This window comes from Carcharodon carcharias, chromosome 3 (genome assembly GCF_017639515.1).
Source record: "Carcharodon carcharias isolate sCarCar2 chromosome 3, sCarCar2.pri, whole genome shotgun sequence".
NCBI lineage: Eukaryota > Metazoa > Chordata > Chondrichthyes > Lamniformes > Lamnidae > Carcharodon > Carcharodon carcharias.
Window position 1 is genome coordinate 135,372,708 of NC_054469.1, and position 19,334 is coordinate 135,392,041.

Sequence of the window (19,334 nt, forward strand, 5' to 3'; positions counted from 1 at the left end):
ATCATATTGCCCGTCAACTAAAACATTTTGCACTTCCTGGGTCCGTATCCCTCCATTCCAATTCTATTCATGTATTTGTCAAGCTGCCTCTTAAACACCACTATCGTACCTGCTTCCACCACCTCCTGTAACAGCAAATTTCAGACACTCATTACCCTCTGCGTAAAAAACTTGCCCCGCACATCACCTTTATAGCTTCCTCCTCTTACCTTAAATCTATGTCCCCTAGTAATTGATTCTTCCACCCTGGGAAAAAGCTTCTGACTATGTACTCTGTCCATGCCACTCATAATTTTGTAAACTTCTATCAAGTCACCCCTCAATCTCTGTCACTCTAGTGAGAACAATCGGAGTTTCTCCAACCTCTCCTCATAGCTAATAACCTCCAGACCAGGCAGCATCCTGGTAAACCTCCTCTGCGCCCTCTCCAACGCCTCCATATCCTCCTGGTAATGTGGTGACCAGAATTACACGCAATATTCCAAGTGTGGCCTAACCAAGGTTCTATACAGCTGCAACATGACTTCCCAGCTTTTATACTCAATACCCCTGCCAATGAAGGCAAGCATGCTATATGCCTTCCTGACTACCTTATCCACCTGCGTTGCCACTTTCAGTGACCTGTGGACCTGTACACGCAGATCTCTCTGCCCGTCGATGCACTTAAGGGTTCTGCCATTTACTGTATAATTCCTGTCTGTTTTAGACCTTCCAAAATGCATTACCTCACATTTGTCCAGATTAAACTCCATCTGCCATTTCTCCGCCCAAGTCTCCAACCGATATATATCCCGTTGTATCCTTTGACAATCCTCTTCACTATCTGCAACTCCTCCAACCTTGGTGTTGTCTGCAAACTTACTAATTAGCCCAGTTACATTTTCCTCCAAATCATTTATGTATACCACAAACAGCAAAGGTCCCCGCACTGATCCCTGCGGAACTCCACTAGTCACAGCTCTCCATTCAGAAAAGCACTCTTCCAGTGCTACCCTCTGTCTTTTATGACCAAGCCAATTCTGCATCCATCCTGCCAGCTCACCTCTGATCCCGTGCAACTTTACCTTCTGTACCAGTCCGCCTGAGGGACCTTGTCAAAGACCTTACTGATATCCATGTATATAAAATCCACTGCCCTTCCATCGTCAATCATCTTTGTCACTTCCTCGAAAAACTCGATCATTAGTGAGACACGACCTCCCCTTCACAAAACCATGCTGCCTCTCACTAATACGCACATTTGCTTCCAAATGGTAGTAAATCCTGTCACGAAGAATCTTCTCCAATAATTTCCCTACCACTGACGTAAGGCTCACTGGCCTATAATTTCCTGGATTATCCCTGCTACCCTTCATAAAAAATGAAACAACATTGGCCATTCTCCAGTCCTCTGGGACCTCACCCATAGCCAGTGAGGATATAAAGATTTCTGTCAAGGCCCCAGCAATCTCCTCCCTTGCCTCCCTCAGTACTCTGAGGTAGACCCCATCTGGCCCTGGGGACTTATCCACTTCAATATTCTTCAAGACGCCTAACACCTCTTTTTTGATCTCAACATGATCCAGGCTATCTACACACTCTTCCCTAGACAAATCGACCACTAAATACTGATGAGATGTATTCATTTAGTATCTCTCCCATTTCTTCTGGCTCCGCACACAGATTCCCACCTCTGTCCCTGAGTGGGCCTACCCTTTCCCTGGCTACTCTCTTGCTTTTTATATATGTAAAAAAAGCCTTGGGATTTTCCTTGATCCTGGCTGCCAGTGACTTTTCATGACCCCTTTTAGCCCTCCTGACTCCTTGCTTAAGCTTCTTCCTATTTTCTTTGTATTCTCCACGGGCTTCATCTGTTCCCAGCCTTCTAGCCCTTACGAATGCTTCCCTTTTCTTTTTGACTAATCTCACAACATCCTTCGTTATCCAAGGTTCCTGAAACTTGCCATGCTTATCCTTCATCCTAGCAGGAACATGCCAGTCCTGAATTCTTATCACCTGACGTTTGAAAGCCCCCACATGTCAGTTGTTGATTTGCCCTCAAACATCCGCCTCCAGTCTAGATTCCTCAGTTCCTGCCTAATATTGTTATAATTAGCCATCCCCCAATTAAGCACCTTAACCCGAGGACTCCTCTTATCCTTATCCACAAGTACCTTGAACCTTACTGAATTATATTACCTGGAAAAACTCAGCAGGTCTGGCAGCATCGGCGGAGAAAAAAAGAGCTGACGTTTCGAGTCCTCATGACCCTTCGACAGAACTTGAGTTCGAGTCCAAGAAAGAGTTGAAATATAAGCTGGTTTAAGGTGTGTGCGTGGGGGGCGGAGAGAGAGAGAGAGAGAGAGAAGTGGAGGGGGGGTGTGGTTGTAGGGACAAACAAGCAGTGATAGAAGCAGATCATCAAAAGATGTCAACAACAGTAGAACAAAAGAACACATAGGTGTTAAAGTTGGTGATATTATCTAAACGAATGTGCTAATTAAGAATGGATGGTAGGGCACTCAAGGTATAGCTCTAGTGGGGGTGGGGAGAGCATAAAAGATTTTAAAATATTTAAAAATAATGGAAATAGGTGGGAAAAGAAAAATCTATATAATTTATTGGAAAAAAAAGGAAGGGGGAAACAGAAAGGGGGTGAGGATGGGGGAGGGAGCTCACGATCTAAAGTTGTTGAATTCAATATTCAGTCCGGAAGGCTGTAAAGTGCCTAGTCGGAAGATGAGGTGTTGTTCCTCCAGTTTGCGTTGGGCTTCACTGGAACAATGCAGCAAGCCAAGGACAGACATGTGGGCAAGAGAGCAGGGTGGAGTGTTAAAATGGCAAGCGACAGGGAGGTTTGGGTCATTCTTGCAGACAGACCGCAGGTGTTCTGCAAAGCGGTCGCCCAGTTTACGTTTGGTCTCTCCAATGTAGAGGAGACCACATTGGGAGCAACGAATGCAGTAGACTAAGTTGGGGGAAATGCAAGTGAAATGCTGCTTCACTTGAAAGGAGTGTTTGGGCCCTTGGACGGTGAGGAGAGAGGAAGTGAAGGGGCAGGTGTTGCATCTTTTGCGTGGGCATGGGGTGGTGCCATAGGAGGGCGTTGAGGAGTAGGGGGTGATGGAGGAGTGGATCAGGGTGTCCCGGAGGGAGCGATCCCTACGGAATGCCGACGGGGGGGTGAAGGGAAGATGCGTTTGGTGGTGGCATCATGATGGAGTTGGCGGAAATGGCGGAGGATGATCCTTTGAATGCGGAGGCTGGTGGGGTGATAATTGAGGACAAGGGGGACCCTATCATGTTTCTGGGAGGGAGGAGAAGGCGTGAGGGCGGATGCGCGGGAGATGGGCCGGACACGGTTGAGGGCCCTGTCAACCACCGTGGGTGGAAAACCTCGGTTAAGAAAGGAGGAGGACATGTCAGAGGAACTGTTTTTGAAGGTAGCATCATCGGAACAGATGCGACGGAGGCGAAGGAACTGAGAGAATGGGATGGAGTCCTTACAGGAAGCGGGGTGTGAGGAGTTGTAGTCGAGATAGCTGTGGGAGTCGGTGGGTTTGAAACCCACCGACTCCCACAGCTACCTCGACTACAGCTCCTCACACCCCGCTTCCTGTAAGGACTCCATCCCATTCTCTCAGTTCCTTCGCCTCCGTCGCATCTGTTCCGATGATGCTACCTTCAAAAACAGTTCCTCTGACATGTCCTCCTCCTTTCTTAACCGAGGTTTTCCACCCACGGTGGTTGACAGGGCCCTCAACCGTGTCCGGCCCATCTCCCGCGCATCCGCCCTCACGCCTTCTCCTCCCTCCCAGAAACATGATAGGGTCCCCCTTGTCCTCAATTATCACCCCACCAGCCTCCGCATTCAAAGGATCATCCTCCGCCATTTCCGCCAACTCCATCATGATGCCACCACCAAACGCATCTTCTCTTCACCCCCCCTGTCGGCATTCCATAGGGATCGCTCCCTCCGGGACACCCTGGTTCACTCCTCCATCACCCCCTACTCCTCAACCCCCTCCTATGGCACCACCCCATGCCCACGCAAAAGATGCAACACCTGCCCCTTCACTTCATCTCTCCTCACCGTCCAAGGGCCCAAACACTCCTTTCAAGTGAAGCAGCATTTCACTTGCATTTCCCCCAACTTAGTCTACTGCATTCGTTGCTCCCAATGTGGTCTCCTCTACATTGGAGAGACCAAACGTAAACTGGGCGACCGCTTTGCAGAACACCTGCGGTCTGTCTGCAAGAATGACCCAAACCTCCCTGTCGCTTGCCATTTTAACACTCCACCCTGCTCTCGCCCACATGTCTGTCCTTGGCTTGCTGCATTGTTCCAGTGAAGCCCAACGCAAACTGGAGGAACAACACCTCATCTTCCGACTAGGCACTTTACAGCCTTCCGGACTGAATATTGAATTCAACAACTTTAGGTCGTGAGCTCCCTCCCCCATCCTCACCCCCTTTCTGTTTCCCCCTTCCTTTTTTTTCCAATAAATTATATAGATTTTTCTTTTCCCACCTATTTCCATTATTTTTAAATATTTTAAAATCTTTTATGCTCTCCCCACCCCCACTAGAGCTATACCTTGAGTGCCCTACCATCCATTCTTAATTAACATATTCGTTTATATAATATCACCAACTTTAACACCTATGTGTTCTTTTGTTCTATTGTTGTTGACATCTTTTGATGATCTGCTTCTATCACTGCTTGTTTGTCCCTACAACCACACCCCCCTCCACTTCTCTCTCTCTCTCTCTCCGCCTCCCACACACACACCTTCAACCAGCTTATATTTCAACTCTTTCTTGGACTCGAACTCAAGTTCTGTCGAAGGGTCATGAGGACTCGAAACGTCAGCTCTTTTCTTCTCCGCCGATGCTGCCAGACCTGCTGAGTTTTTCCAGGTAATTCTGTTTTTGTTTTGGATTTCCAGCATCCGCAGTTTTTTTGTTTTTATTACTTACTGAATTATGGTTATTTTTCCCGAAATGCTCTCCTGCTGAAACTTCGACCACCAAGCCGGGTTCATTCCCTAATACAAGGTCCAGTATTGCCCCTTCCCTAGTTGGACTATCTACATATTGTCTCAGGAAGCCCTCCTGGATGCACCTTACAAATTCTGCACTATCCAAACCCCTAGCACTAAGTGATTCCCAGTCAATATAGAGAAAGTTAAAATCACCCACCACAACAACCCTATTGCTTTTACATCTTTCTAAAATCTGTCTACATAATTGTTCCTTAATCTCCCACTGGCAATTGGGAGGCCTATAATAAACCCCCAACTCTATGACTGCACCTTTCCTATTCCGGAGCTCTACCCATATTGCCTCGCTGCATGAGCCCAAGGAGGTGTCCTCCTGTTGTACAGCTGTGATATTCCCCTAAACCAGCAGTGCAACTCCCCCACCTCTTCTACATCCCTCTCTATCCTGCCTGAAACATCTAAATCCTGGAACGTTTATCTGCCAATCCTGTCCATCCTTCAACCAAGTCTCTGTAATAGCAATAACATCATAGTCCCAAGTACTCATCTAAGCGCTAAGCTCATCTGCCTTGACTGTTATACTTCTCGTTTTGAAACAAATGCATTTCAGACCCCCAGTCCAACTGTGTTCAGTAATTTACTAGCAGCTAATAAGAGATGTTATTTGTTTAATAGCTTTGTGTTATATGAAACAGCACCTAACTTCAGTATGGGCAGAACATGACCTGATTGCTCTCAGGCAGATCCAAATCTGACCCAATCCCTTTGCTTACAGAACCCACACTTGCCCTCTGTTAGCCAGAAATGCTCCAGCACCAGTTCATCATGCCAACCAGAACCTGACGACTGAAAATCCTGCTGAGGCTCAACAGGACAAGCACAAGTTTTTGTGGCATTCTGGATCATTGTCCAAAACATTTGGATTCTGAGATGGGTGGAATCTATGAAGCCCATCTGAGGTGTGGTACACTTAGCCTGAGCTTCACATATTTTATAGCAGTTGTTCACAAGTCTGGAAAAAGTCCTACTGAGTGAGGAGAAAATTGGAAGCTGCTGGACAGACAAGATGGTAAACCGGACAATCCATGCTAGAAGTCGAGACCTGCACTCAAAGGAAGCACAAGTTGGAGAACTGCCACTGCAACGATTTCCCTTTCAATTTGTCTAAAATCTCCCAATAGTCGTTCTGAATTTAAATTACATCGAAAGAGGAAAACAGCCCATCCCTTCTCTCTATTTCTCACCCTTCAGATGTAAACTGCACCTACATTGGAAAATCTGGGACAGAGGTATCCAACCTATGGTCACTGAACCGTGTTAATCTACCCCTTGAAGCCCATGCAGCTCATTCACATTTTTACTTAAATTTCTTATTTGTCAGTTTATCCTGGATCAATTTTGTTGGCTGATGGTTTGAAGAGAGCTGTTCTTAGGAATGTTAATTCATTGGTGGATAAACCCTGAAACAGAACAGTTATTATCAACAATTTGAAACATAAGTAGATGAGTGCCCCTCCAAGGGAGACAAAGCCAGGAAGTTGGACACCCCTAATGCTGTATACCCCTGCAGAAGCAAGAAAATTAGTAAGAGATGTCCATAACCTTGATGAAATCGTACCAAGGGATCAAAATTCCACTGGCACATACCAGGCTTGTATAGCAGAAAATTGTGCAGCCACTTACAGAAAGTGGTGAACAGTTGTTTATCAGTCTGGTGAGACTGTATATTGTGACGTTCCCCAGGAGTCACTATTAGGACACTGCTTTTCTTGATCTATATTCATGACATTGATTTGGGTGTGCAGGACGCAATTTCAAAATTTTCAGGTGATACAAAATCTGGAAATATTGTGAACTGTGAGGAGGATAGTGATAGATTTCAAGAGGATGCAGACAGGATGGTGGAATGGGTGGACATGTTGCAAAATAAATTTAATGCAGAGAAATGTGAAGTGATGCATTTTGGCGGGAAGAATGAGGAAAGGCAATATGAACTAAAGGATACCGTTCTGAAGAACGGTCCTTGTCCTGAAACATTAACTCAGTTTCTCCCCATAGATGCTGCCAGACCTACTGAGTATTTCCAGCATTTTATGTTATTATTTCAGATTTCTAGCATCCACAGTATTTTTCTTTGGTGATAAACTAAAGATACAATTCTAAAAGGGGTTCAGGAACAGAGGGACCAGGAGGTACACGTGCACAAATCGTTGCAAGTGCCGGTTGAGAAAGTGCTTGAAAAGGCATGTGATCCTAGGCTTTATACATAGTGGAATAAATTCACAACAGCAAGGAAGCAATGGTGAACCATCTAAAATCTGGTTTGAATACAACTGGAGTATTGCATCCTATTCGTGGCACCACAGTTTAGGAAGGAGGCAAAAGCTTTGGTGAAGGTGTCGAAAAGGTTTGCCGGAATGGTTCCAGAGATGAGAGACTTCAGTTAGAAGGATAGATTGCATGAGCTGGGCGTGGTTTTCTTTAAAGAAAGAGAGGGTTGAGAGGAGATTTTACAGAGTTGTTGAAAATCACGAAGAACCTGGACAGAGTAGATGGGGAGAGAAGGATCGGTGGAAGGATCGAGAACCAGAATGCATTGCTTGAGAGTGGGGTTGAATCAGATTCAATCATGGCTTTCAAAAGGGAATAGGATAATTATCTGTAAAGAAAAGGATTGCAAGGCTACAAGGAAAAGGCAGTGGAGTGGGACTAGCTGACCCTGCACCGAGCCGGCACAGACAAGATGTGTCGATTACCATCTTCTGTGCTGTAACCTTTCTATATTTCTATGGGTGGAATTTAACACAACCCCTGGGGGGGCAGTGGACTGGGAAGTGAGGGAAGGGCTGTATAATGGGGCAGGAAGTAGACAGGTGGGGTTGGGCCATGCCATGTGGCAAGCCATCAGGTGATGCCTGGTGAATGTGCCTGAAGTGGGGTCCCTCCTGTTCAGGAACCCTGCACCCACTTAAAGGACCTGCCAGAATCAAGAGCTGCCCCTGCAGAAAGACATGTTCCCTCCCTTTACACTGAGCTCCCATCCGTCCCTGCTCCCCTACCTCTCCGGAGCCTGCCTGGCTGGCCCTGTTGAACCTGCCCCACTTGCCTGTGTTCTGGGGGCTCCAGCAATGACTCTTCTCTAAGGTCCACTGCAGTACCGGCAGTGGCCACTACTACTGATGACATTGCTGGTTCCTAAAATCTGCCAATCTCTGACTGATTCTTTGAAATCATTCAATAAAAGCATTCCAGAAATTGCAAGTACTTCAACTCTAAGAGACAGGACATCTGCTCTGCAGGACTCAGGAGCTTTGAGGGCAACCAGCAAACTGCGTGCTCATGTTCACTTCTTTGGGCAGGAGTCCTCTCCCCGTTCAATGGATCCTTTTACCCGCCTCCAATATTCTCCCTCCACCTGGACCCCTCCCTCTGGATTCTTAGCTGCTCTTGATCTTTTCGTTGAGAACTGTCGGTGTGACATCAGTCGTCTCAATTTCTCTGCTCCTCTCACCCACTCTAACCTGTCTCTTTCTGAACTTGCTGCACTCCGTTCTCGCAGGTCGTATCCTGACGTTGTCATCAAACCCGCTGACAAGGGTGGTGCTGTTGTTGTCTGGCGCACTGATCTCTACCTTGCAGAGGCTGAGCGTCAACTGGCAGACACTTCCTCCTACCTCCCCCTGGACCATGACCCCATCACTTAACATCAAGCCATTGTTTCCAGGACTTACTGACCTCATCTCCTCCCAAGATCTTCCCTCCACAGCTTCCAATCTCATAGTCTCCCAACCTTGGACGGCCCGCTTCTACCTCCTACCCAAAATCCACAAACAGAACTGTCCCGGCAGACCAATCGTGTCAGCCTGTTCCTACCCCATGGAACTCATTTCTTGCTATCTTGACTCCATTCTCCCTCCCCTTGTCCAGTCCCTTCCCACCTACATCCGTGATTCCTTTCACGCCCTACATCATATCAACAATTTCCAGTTCCCTGGCCCCAACCACTTCCTCTTCACCATGGACATCCAATCCCTCTACACCTCCGTCCCCCACTGAGATGGTCTGAGGGCTCTCCGCTTCTTCCTCGAACGGAGGCCAAACAATCCCCATCCACCACTACCCTCGTCCGTCTGGCTGAATTTGTTCTCTCACTGAACAATTTCTCCTTAAACTCGTCTCACTTCCTCCAAGTAAAAGGTGTGGCTATGGGTACCCGCATGGGCCGCAGTTATGCCTGTCTCTTTATGGGGTATGTGGAACATTCCTTGTTCCAGTCCTACTCAGGCCCCCTCCCACAACTCTTTCTCTGAGCATCGATGACTGCTTCGATGCAGCTTCATGCTCTCGTCTGGATCTGGAAAACATTTATTAATTTTGCTTCCAATTTCCACCCCTCCATCACTTTCACGTGGTCCATCACTGACACTTCCCTTTCTTGACCTCTCTGTCTCAATTTCTGGTGATAGACTGTCCACCAATATTCATTACAAGCCCATCGACTCCCACAGCTACCTCGACTACAGCTCCTCACACCCTGCTTCCTGTAAGAAAACTCCATCCCATTCTCTCAGTTCCTTTTCCTCCGTCGCATCAGTTCTGAGGATGCCACTTTCCAAAACAGTTCCTCTGACATGTCTTCCTTCTTCCTTAACCAAGGTTTTCCACCCACGGTGGTTGACAGGACCCTCAACCGTGTCCGGCCCATCTCCCGTGCATTCGCCCTCACACCTTCCTCTCCCTCCCATAACCATGATAGGGTCCCCTTTGTCCTTACTTATCACCCCACCAGCCTCCGGGTTCAAAGGATCATCCTCCGCCATTTCTGCCAACTCCAGCATGATGCCACCACCAAACACATCTTCCCTTCACCAGCCCCCACCCCCCATCCCACTCCTCCATCACCCCCTACATCTCAACCCCCTCCCACAGCACCTTCCCATGCAACCACTGAAGGTGCAACACCTGCCCCTTTACTTCCCCCTTCCTCACCATCCAAGGGTCCAAACACTCCTTTGAAGTGAAGCAGCATTTCACTTGAACTTCCCTCAATTTAGTCTACTGCATTCGCTGCTCCCAATGCTGTCTCCTCTACATTGGAGAGACCAAACGCAGACTGGGTGACCGCTTTCCGGAACACCTTCGGTCTGTCCGCAAGCATGACCCAGACCTCCCTGTCACTTGCCATTTCAACACACCATCCTGCTCCCATGCCCACATGTCCATCCTTGGCCTGCTGCAATGTTCCAGTGAAGCTCAACGCAAACTGGAGAAACAACACCTCATCTTCTGACTAGACACTTTACAGTCTTCCAGGCTTAATATTGAGTTCAACAATTTCAGATCATGAACTCTCTCTTCCATCCCCATCCTCATTCCGACCCGCCTTTTTCCTATAATTTATAATTTTTAAAAAATATATTTTTCTTTTCCCGCCCATTTTTAAATTTATTTCTATCCATTGTTTTATCTCCACCTTTTAGCCCTTTCCCCCACCCCACCCCCACTAGGGCCATCTGCCACTAGCTTGTCCTGCTTGCTACCCTTAATGTCCCCATTAGCACATTCCTTAGATAGTATCACCACCGTCAACACCCCTTTGTCCTTTTGTCTGTGACATCTTTGGCAATCCCTTCTTTGCCTCCACCTATCACTGACCCCCTATCTAGCTCTACCTGTCCCAGCGCCCTCTACCAGCTTATTTTTCACCTCATTTCTCTATTTCCTTAGTTCTGATGAAGAGTCATACAGGCTCGAAACGTCAACTGTATTTCTCTCCACAGATGCTGTCAGATCTGCTGAGTTTTTCCAGATATTTTTGTTTGTGTTTCAGATTTCCAGCATCTGCAGTATTTTGCTTTTAGCAAACTGGCTGATTGGCTTTTAGTCGCTTTGAGGGCTCCTGGAAATAGCCACAGCAGCATTACCACCCACTCTCCTATTGAACAGACACATTGCCCCAGCCATTAAAATACACCCTATAATTCACTCATATTCTCAAACAATTTCCCATATGTAATCTTGGTGTATACGAGAAATGTTACAGCAGAATATTTACTCCAAGTTACCAATCTTTTCCTTGACCATTGCCTCAGTTGACTTTTGTTTTGTGAGTGCTTCACTTGACAAGTAAATCGTTCTTTTATCTAACTGCTATTTTATTGGCTTGAAGACCAGAAGCAAAATGCAATAAAAATATAAATGGTTAAAAATAAGCAGCAGATACATGATCTTGGTACATTTTCCAACATTATTTTACTCCTTGCAGTATTGAAAAATGTTAATTAGCATTAAATTGATGAGCTGTCTCTTTGTAATTGTGGATAGCCTAACCCTTGACCTCCCTTTGTTTTTTCCTCAGTTGTACCTGGGTCTGTACAAGTCTGTAGCTGGTCTACAGAAAATGAATTTAATGGCATCATTGCCAGGAGATGGCTCATGGATACCAGACTCCCAGAACCAGAATTTAAAAAGACCAATATAAAAGGCCCTTTTATGTTAGGTATTCGCACAAATAGGTCTTCTTGCCCTTCATTCTCAAAGTCGAAGGATCTTTACCCAAAATGTTAACCTGCAATTTTAGTTATTTTGATTTCATTCCAGCACTTGCAGCTTTTTGTTTATCAGAACTACAGCAGGCATGATGCTGGTTACAAAAATTAAATCACTTAAATTACATGCAAATATTAATCCAAATTTGAATATTAAAGTATGATGAGTACTGTTCAATATTTTTCATTGAATTGCTGTGAGGTATTGAAGCTCCAACCAGTGGCATCACGACAAATTTCTTTTGATTGTTAGGAATTGAAGAAAGCATTGTAGGAGAGTAACAAGTTGCCTTTTCAATGTAGCTTTTTTAAACAAATTACATCATTTAGAATACCAAAGAAACATTAGATATGTTGATATTACAAAGAGGAAGCTTATGGTTTTAATGACTTGAAAAACTCTGGAAAGAAGTGCAAAATAGTGGATGAGTACAAAGATCATGGATCAGCTCTGTATTTCCAGTAATTTCTGTTTTTTAGTTCACTTTGTACTTTTATTGGTCTGAACAACTTACTTCTCTGCACTAATGTTAGCTTTAACTATTAACAATCAAAAGAATTTCCCCATAACGCCACTGGTTACAACTTCAAAGCCTCACAGCAATTAGGTTGTTAATTAAGCAAAAGAAAACCTAAGGTGCAGGCATAAATCTGTGGGCAAGTGACTGAGCAGTCCAGCGCCTGACTGCCTGTTTGATTGCTACCGAAGTACAGTTGGTGCTTCAGGAGGTAGTTGTAGGGAGGGCTGCTTTCTGTGCCACTGCACAGCAATATCCACATAAATCCCAATCTCAACAGGCCTGGAAGGAGGTGGGAACAGGCCTGAGGCTGCAGCTGATTGGCCATATCATTGGCAGTGCCAGCCCTATATTGCATATTAGTAGTAGGTTGTTTTTACAACATATTCACAGCTCTGTAGCTCGTTTCTCTTGACCTGGACTCTTTGAAGATGGTTCCCATACTGTTGCCAGGTAGGTATGGCAATACCTGAAACTCTTGCCAATGGGATCTTGTTGGATGAATCCAATCAGGCTTTGCCAGCTGATAATTGCCCTGACTTGCCTGCTTTCAAGCAGCAGTACATACTGTGATGGGGTGTTTCTGAAGAACTATCAGTTTAATATGTATTCAAACCTTTACACACATCAATTGTCTGCTTGAGTTTTTCAATCTACCTTGAGAATTGGACCCCCTGCAGCACTAATCATCTGGAGAAGTGACTAAGGTATGTTCATATCTGTTATGGATATGTGGACACCGGCAGGAGGGCGCAGAGCACTTCTTGTGATTACCTGGCTTCACTCTGACCCTCTACCTCTACTCACAAGCTCATTAATTTGAGGGATCCCCATTGGAAAAATTTCTGGTCTCAGTAAGATGGTAGGGGCAAAAAAAATGAAAACAATTGACACAAAAGCTCATGAGACCCTAAGTACCTACTGAAAATCAAAAAGGCTTAGGGGAAGTGGTCTAGAAACGGTCTAAAATTGCTGAGTCAACAGTTTACTAAACATTTTCAAACTTATCATTGCGTACAGTTCAGTGCTTAACAGCCTTAAGTAGGCATTTATCTGGGTATGATTTGGAAATAGTATAAAGGTAAGATTAAAAACATGGGAGGTGGCATTACATCACTCCAGCATCATTTGAATATTTTTATAAAGCTAGCATGACCTTCCTGCACCCTGTGTGTAGAAAAGGGTTAGTGACCTGGCATATTCTTGTTCCATAAGCTGAATATTGACCTCAGGAAAGCACCACCTTCTCAAGCAGGAACTTCAGAATATTATGAGGTGTTCCCTAAATTATATTCTAGCAGGGCTATAAATTGTCAGGACACTTCCAGGTGACATCACAAGCATGGTGTACATGCAGAGTAGACCTACAGGACTTTACCTCTGATAATACAAAGTTCTAGCTCCTGAATCACAGGAATAATATGGATGTCTTAGAGCACACTTCGTCTTTATCATGTGATAAAGAAATGAATTGGAAAACCTGATCATGACGGGGAATGTTAATATTTGCCATATATGTGAAAAGGCTATTTCTGATTTTACAATATGAATGCTTAATATGTCAAATTAACCTTGTGTAACTTAGCTACAACTGGGAATAATTTAAGTGCTTTCCTATTGTTGTAGGTGCCTTGGGAAGACCTGCGCTACCTCTTTGGGGAGATCATGTATGGAGGGCACATTACTGATGACTGGGACAGGAGGCTGTGCCGTACTTACCTAGAGGAATTCATGCATCCAAACATGGTAAATATTGTAATCCTTTAGATGATTTTGCCACTGATTCTAACAAGGAAACTTTTTTAGTGCCAGACTAAAAGGATTAAATATACTACATAATTTTACAAATCCATGATAATACATTGAAGCCTCATTGGTGTTCAGACGTCCACATAAAGAAAACATTACAAAAGGAAATAGTGGAAATATTACACCATGGCATTGAAGTTGCATCACTCCCCATTTAACAAAGACAAGTTGCTGACAGGTGAATGCTCCCTATGTTCATTTGTAATTAAATTCCTTTATCCAGGAATGAAGTTATGCCATAGGAAACCTTTCCGTCCTATTTTAATTTCTCAGCCTCATTTGTTCCTCTTCGGACAATGCATCTCTTTGGACTGGGAAAGTAAATAGTTGAATAGCTTGCTATTTAGATCATTACCAAAAGCCTTGAACCAATTTCATCTTCCTTTCCTGCTTCGAATGAAGGACATTGAGATTTGATAGAGGACACATGATTTATGCCATAGTTAAATTGGGCACAAACAATTTATGGGAAAGCAGCATAAATTACTTAACATTTAATATAAAAGTAAAAACAACACAAAACAATCTGGAATCAAAGCAGAGTTTGAATTTGCCCCATGCAGACATTCAGCATGAAGCCTGGATCCAGTCAGGGTCCCTGACTTTACTGATGATGGGAAAAGCCATACAGAGACCAGTCATGAAGAACTAGGGTCAATTAGGCTGAAATCTCAGTCTGCTGGGACTGACCAACATTGTCAGTGATGGCCATTTAGGGAATTGAACCTGCTTGGAGCCCCGTGCAATTGTCTATGCTGTACAGCCCCTATGTTCCCCTGAACCAAACCATAAACTTCTTTACAGAAGAATTTAATTCATCACTGTCAATAGTGGGCACTTAATAATGAAAATATCACCTCACATGCAACCTGTAAATTCAAGTGTTACATATTACATAATAACAGAGTGGAAGGAAAAAGAAATAGTAAACAAAAGTACATAAGGTTACACGAATCTCTCTTTATAATCCTTAATATTATTTGACAATTCTGATAAAAGTACAATTTCGTCTACAGTGTGATTGCATAGTAACAGTAAACAGAAGGTTGGACAGCAGGCCATAATTGAGGATAGGCAGCTTGTTTGAAGGATTTGACCTCTGTTCTTGTGTTCTTCAATTGAGCAATCTATTAATTACAACCTCTTGCTTGCTTTCATTCTATTTATTGCTTTCACCTGTAAAATGTTTCAGCTGTAATCACTGTCTACAGTACTTGGATTTAACATACGATGATAAATAAAAGGTTACAAGAAGCCCTAGTCAACCTCTTTGCATTCCTGCTCATGGTTTTGTACAGAAAGTAACTGAAGGAAATGTCGTAACAATATTCCAAGAACGTAATTCTGAAACACATTTTGCACACTATTGGTAATGGGAATTCCAGCTTTTTTTAATAATTGCTCCTTGGATAATATTTTTACATATGCAAATAAAACTGGAATTCTTCCAATGATATGGATTACAATATATGTTTTAAACATCGTTGGTGTTTTATGATAAATAACCTCCAGGTTCCACACCAAAATTTATAGGACTCTTGGCACCCTCTACTGAGAGAGCAAAAGAAATGCATCACAGCTCTTTAAAATTTTCTTGCTTCTGTTGTTAACATTTTAAAGGGACTCTAAATATCAGTCACTGCTATTTAATGGTAATTCAAATAATTAAAACTTCTGAAGTACTGTGCCAAAACTTCATACTAAAGTTGCTTAACCACCATAACACTTTACTGACATATTCAAGACAAAGTATTTCAGCTTTTAAAAAAAGTATTAAGCCCAACCATGGTATTTTCAGACCTTGCTATTGGTATTTTATTAATTAGCTAGTGTTAAATCCAAACACTGCAAAGTAATTACTTTTACAATTGGAAGAAACAAAATATGTAGTTTTTTGTGATACCTCCAGAGTAATAATTCCTTTGGAAAGCAATGTTAATTTCTAGCAAAATACGCAATTAGGGGCACTGTACCTAATTCACATTACTGTACAGGTGAATCTAAAATCCCCATGGCTACAGGTGCCATACCTACTTCATGCCACTATTTACGCAGCAAAGGTAAATCAAAACCCTGCACAAGACCCTAAGGAAATCCACAGCAAAACGATACTCTTCATCCCATTAAGACTTCTTTGTTAGAATGCCATGGATGATTATTCTGTCATTTGCATTTCTCCCATTCTTCTACAATCTGTTGACCGCCTACTTTAAGGAACGCCAGCTTCCTTTACTGGCCTCCCAGAGAGAAAAAAAATCAAACTTTGTTAAATGTCTTTATAATTCTCAGTGGTATTTTTCAACAGATATCCATCCATCTCCTTTTTAAAGATGGCAAGTAAGCCAGCTGATCGACTTTCTCTGCAAACCTGTTCCATATACACTTTTTAGGAGGAATTCTTCACCTAAACCTTGCTCAAGATGTGTGAATTCTGTCTCTTCTCATTGTCCAAGTTTTCCAAATAATGTGCATACTTCAATTTAGTGTATACCTACCATCTATTGAAGATCTATATTATTTTAAGCCTTAGTATTTTATCTAATAAAATTAAACTTAATCACATGAGCCTTTCTTCATAACTTAGACCCAAAAGATTTGGAATCATCCTGGTCATTGTTTTCTGCATCCTTTTTTATATTCTATATTCTTTTTGAAGAGAGGTGATCAAAAATGCCCACCATACTTAAGAATTAATCTCCCCATTGATCTGTATAGTATAACTTGTTCTGACTCCTACTCCAGGTGCACCCTGCTACCTGATCCTTACTTAATAACTGCTTTGCATGGACCAGATGCTCTCAGAATATGCTCAGTGATTACTGCCAAATCCTTTTACATTTTGAAAAATGGCATTGAAGGATTTAAAGTCGGACCACCTTTTGGCTATTTTTGTTTAAAAATCACTTTAATGGGCCAAACCAGCTCTGAATTTTAGTTTGGTAGTTAGCCATAGTTGATGAGGGACTATAGGCACCTCTCCATTACAAAGAGACAATTGCTTATATAGCTTGAGGGGCACCATTCCTCATCAAACATGGGGCAATGTAATGAGGTAGACCTCCATGAATTACCACAGCCGGTACAGGGATTGAACTCATGCTGTTGGTATCATTCTGCACCACTCTAGCTATCTTGGCAACTGAGCCAACCGAGCCCCTGAATTTTAGTAATGTTGCTCTTAAGAGGGAAGCACTTGAAAGCCTACTTTTGGAGTTAGCTTTGCATGGGCTTACAGTTAGGCCCGGATTTTCACAGATTCGTGAAGACTCTGCTGAGACTCCAAAATGGCACATGAACTCCGGATCCATAAGTCCTGCCTCCATTTCCAGCAGATGCCAGGTGAGGGGATGGGATGTGCTTTCCATGTGCATGGTTCCCAAATCAGGCGGCACATTTAATAAAGCAGCTCAGCTGAAACAAAAGTGATTTTCTTCACTGGAAGTGGCCACCTTGTGGGACTTAACGACTTTGTGGAAAAGTCGTAAATGTTTCGGAAGGTCTTCAAAAGGTGTATTTTCATTTTGGAGAGTGCAGAAAATTTAAAATTGTCTCACAGAAAGCCCACCATCACAAGTAAGGTTTGTGGCTGGCCCCCAAGGAAATTAGAAGGGCACCTATGTTCAGCCTTTCAGGATAATTCCTTGACTCAGTCGGCCAGATGGTAGGCAGGATAGAGTGCCAGGCTCACTGGGGAAGAGCAAGCAGAGAAGAAAGAATTTTGATAAAATGGGCATGGCATCATCCCAGATACGGCCAAAAGAGGCACGGCAACAGGAACTACATGCGGCCAGAGTCATGGGACACAGAGCAGTTGGCAGGACCAACACAGTGCAGCAGAAAGGAGGATGAGGAGGAGGACTATTAGATACCCCAAGGTAAAGGTCTACTGTATCATAAGGTCCTATCCTGACATGCCCAAGACCAAGACCCAGTGCCGAGAAAGGCTGAGTCTCCCAAGAAATGGTTGCATGTGCCATGGTGCAGCAAGATCTGGCGTCACAGTCAAACGATCCTCATGGCCTGCCAGTTGTACTGAAGGTCACCATGGCCTTCAATGTGGCTGCCTCGTTTCAGGGTCTGCAGCATTTCCTAGTCAGCTGCCCCAGTGCATAACAGCTATCACAAATGCACTCTTTTCTCAGGTGGGGGGTCACATCAACTTTCCCACAGATGTGTCAGCGCAGATGAAGAGGGACAGGAAATTCATCGACATAGCTGGAGTTCAGAGAATGATTGACTGTACACATGTCACTATTAGGGCACCAGTTCATCAGCTGGATAGATTTGTGAACAGAAAATAATTCCTCTCATAAACATTCAAGTGGTGTGTGACCACAACAAGGTGTTTTTGTACATATGTGCACATTTTGCAGGAAGTTGCCAGGACATTTTCATCCTTCAGCTGTTCCAGTCCACACCACATGTCTGTGGTTGGTTTCTGGGGACAAATGGTACCCTTTAAGGAGGTGACTGATGACCCCTGTTAGGTGGCCACAGACGTAGCCCATATGGCAATAGAAGAGCAGCCATGTTCAGACCCGGAGCAGCATTGAGTAGGCTATAAACTCACTGAAGATGCAGTTTAGTTGCCTTGACCACAGTGGAGTAATATGTACCTGCAGAGATCTCAAGGAAGGTGGTCATTTCCTGGATGCTCCACAATATGGCATAGCAAAGGGACCTTCACACAGAGGGGACAGGAGCCAGTGAAAGAGCCAGCTCCATCACCTCTGAGGAGGAGAAGGACGATGAGAAGCACAAGGAGGAGGAGCCCCATGTCCATGATGATGGAGATGGCTCATAGGTGGAGGGTGGCAATGACAGACAAGCTGAGGGATAGACCCACGTAACCATGGCTAATTTATTATGGGAGGGGATTATTGCCAGGAACTTCTAATACAGAGGAGATTCACGTAGCCAGCCTTTATGATTTCAAAGTAAGTCCATCAGCCAGTCCTTGGTGAGCAGCAGCTACACAATTGCCCTTTTACATTGAAAAGCCACACATCATCAAGGAAATGCCCATCCCCAATAGAAAGAATTCCAAATGGAAACATTGGAAGTCAGTGTCATCAGCATGGCTGAATCCAGCACCAACATGGGCTCAACATAGTCCACAGATTCACCTGAAGATGTCCTTTACAACCTGGACCATGCAAATTTCTGTTTGAGGCTGGCAAATAACCAGGGAAGACTTCACCTTGGGTCTGGTCAAACCATGCCCAGTGCAAGAGTGCACCAAGGAAGTATGACTTAAGATGCAGGACCTGCAGATATGTTTGTATGGGCCAAAAGAACTGCAGCGATTGGACTAGAGTTGTGCCACACTTGTGCTCGCCACACCATTAACTACTTTCCACATTATCCATCTACCACCAGCGCACTGTGTTAACAGTGTGTTATATCTGCAACATGCAGTACTGCAAAACACCTAAGCTCTCTGTCAATCCACGGCCTCTATCACCTAAGACAAAGAC

At 44.1% G+C, this 19,334-nt stretch overlaps 1 protein-coding gene across 1 annotated transcript in view; it reads left to right on the forward strand.

Moving 5' to 3' along the window:
- LOC121276335 (dynein heavy chain 11, axonemal-like) overlaps positions 1 to 19,334 on the forward strand; it is a 564,873-nt gene that overhangs the window by 500,723 nt on the left and 44,816 nt on the right. The window contains exon 76 of the mRNA XM_041184616.1: positions 13,675 to 13,794. Coding sequence (XP_041040550.1) covers positions 13,675 to 13,794 — 120 coding nt within the window. The remainder of the gene's footprint in view (positions 1 to 13,674; positions 13,795 to 19,334) is intronic.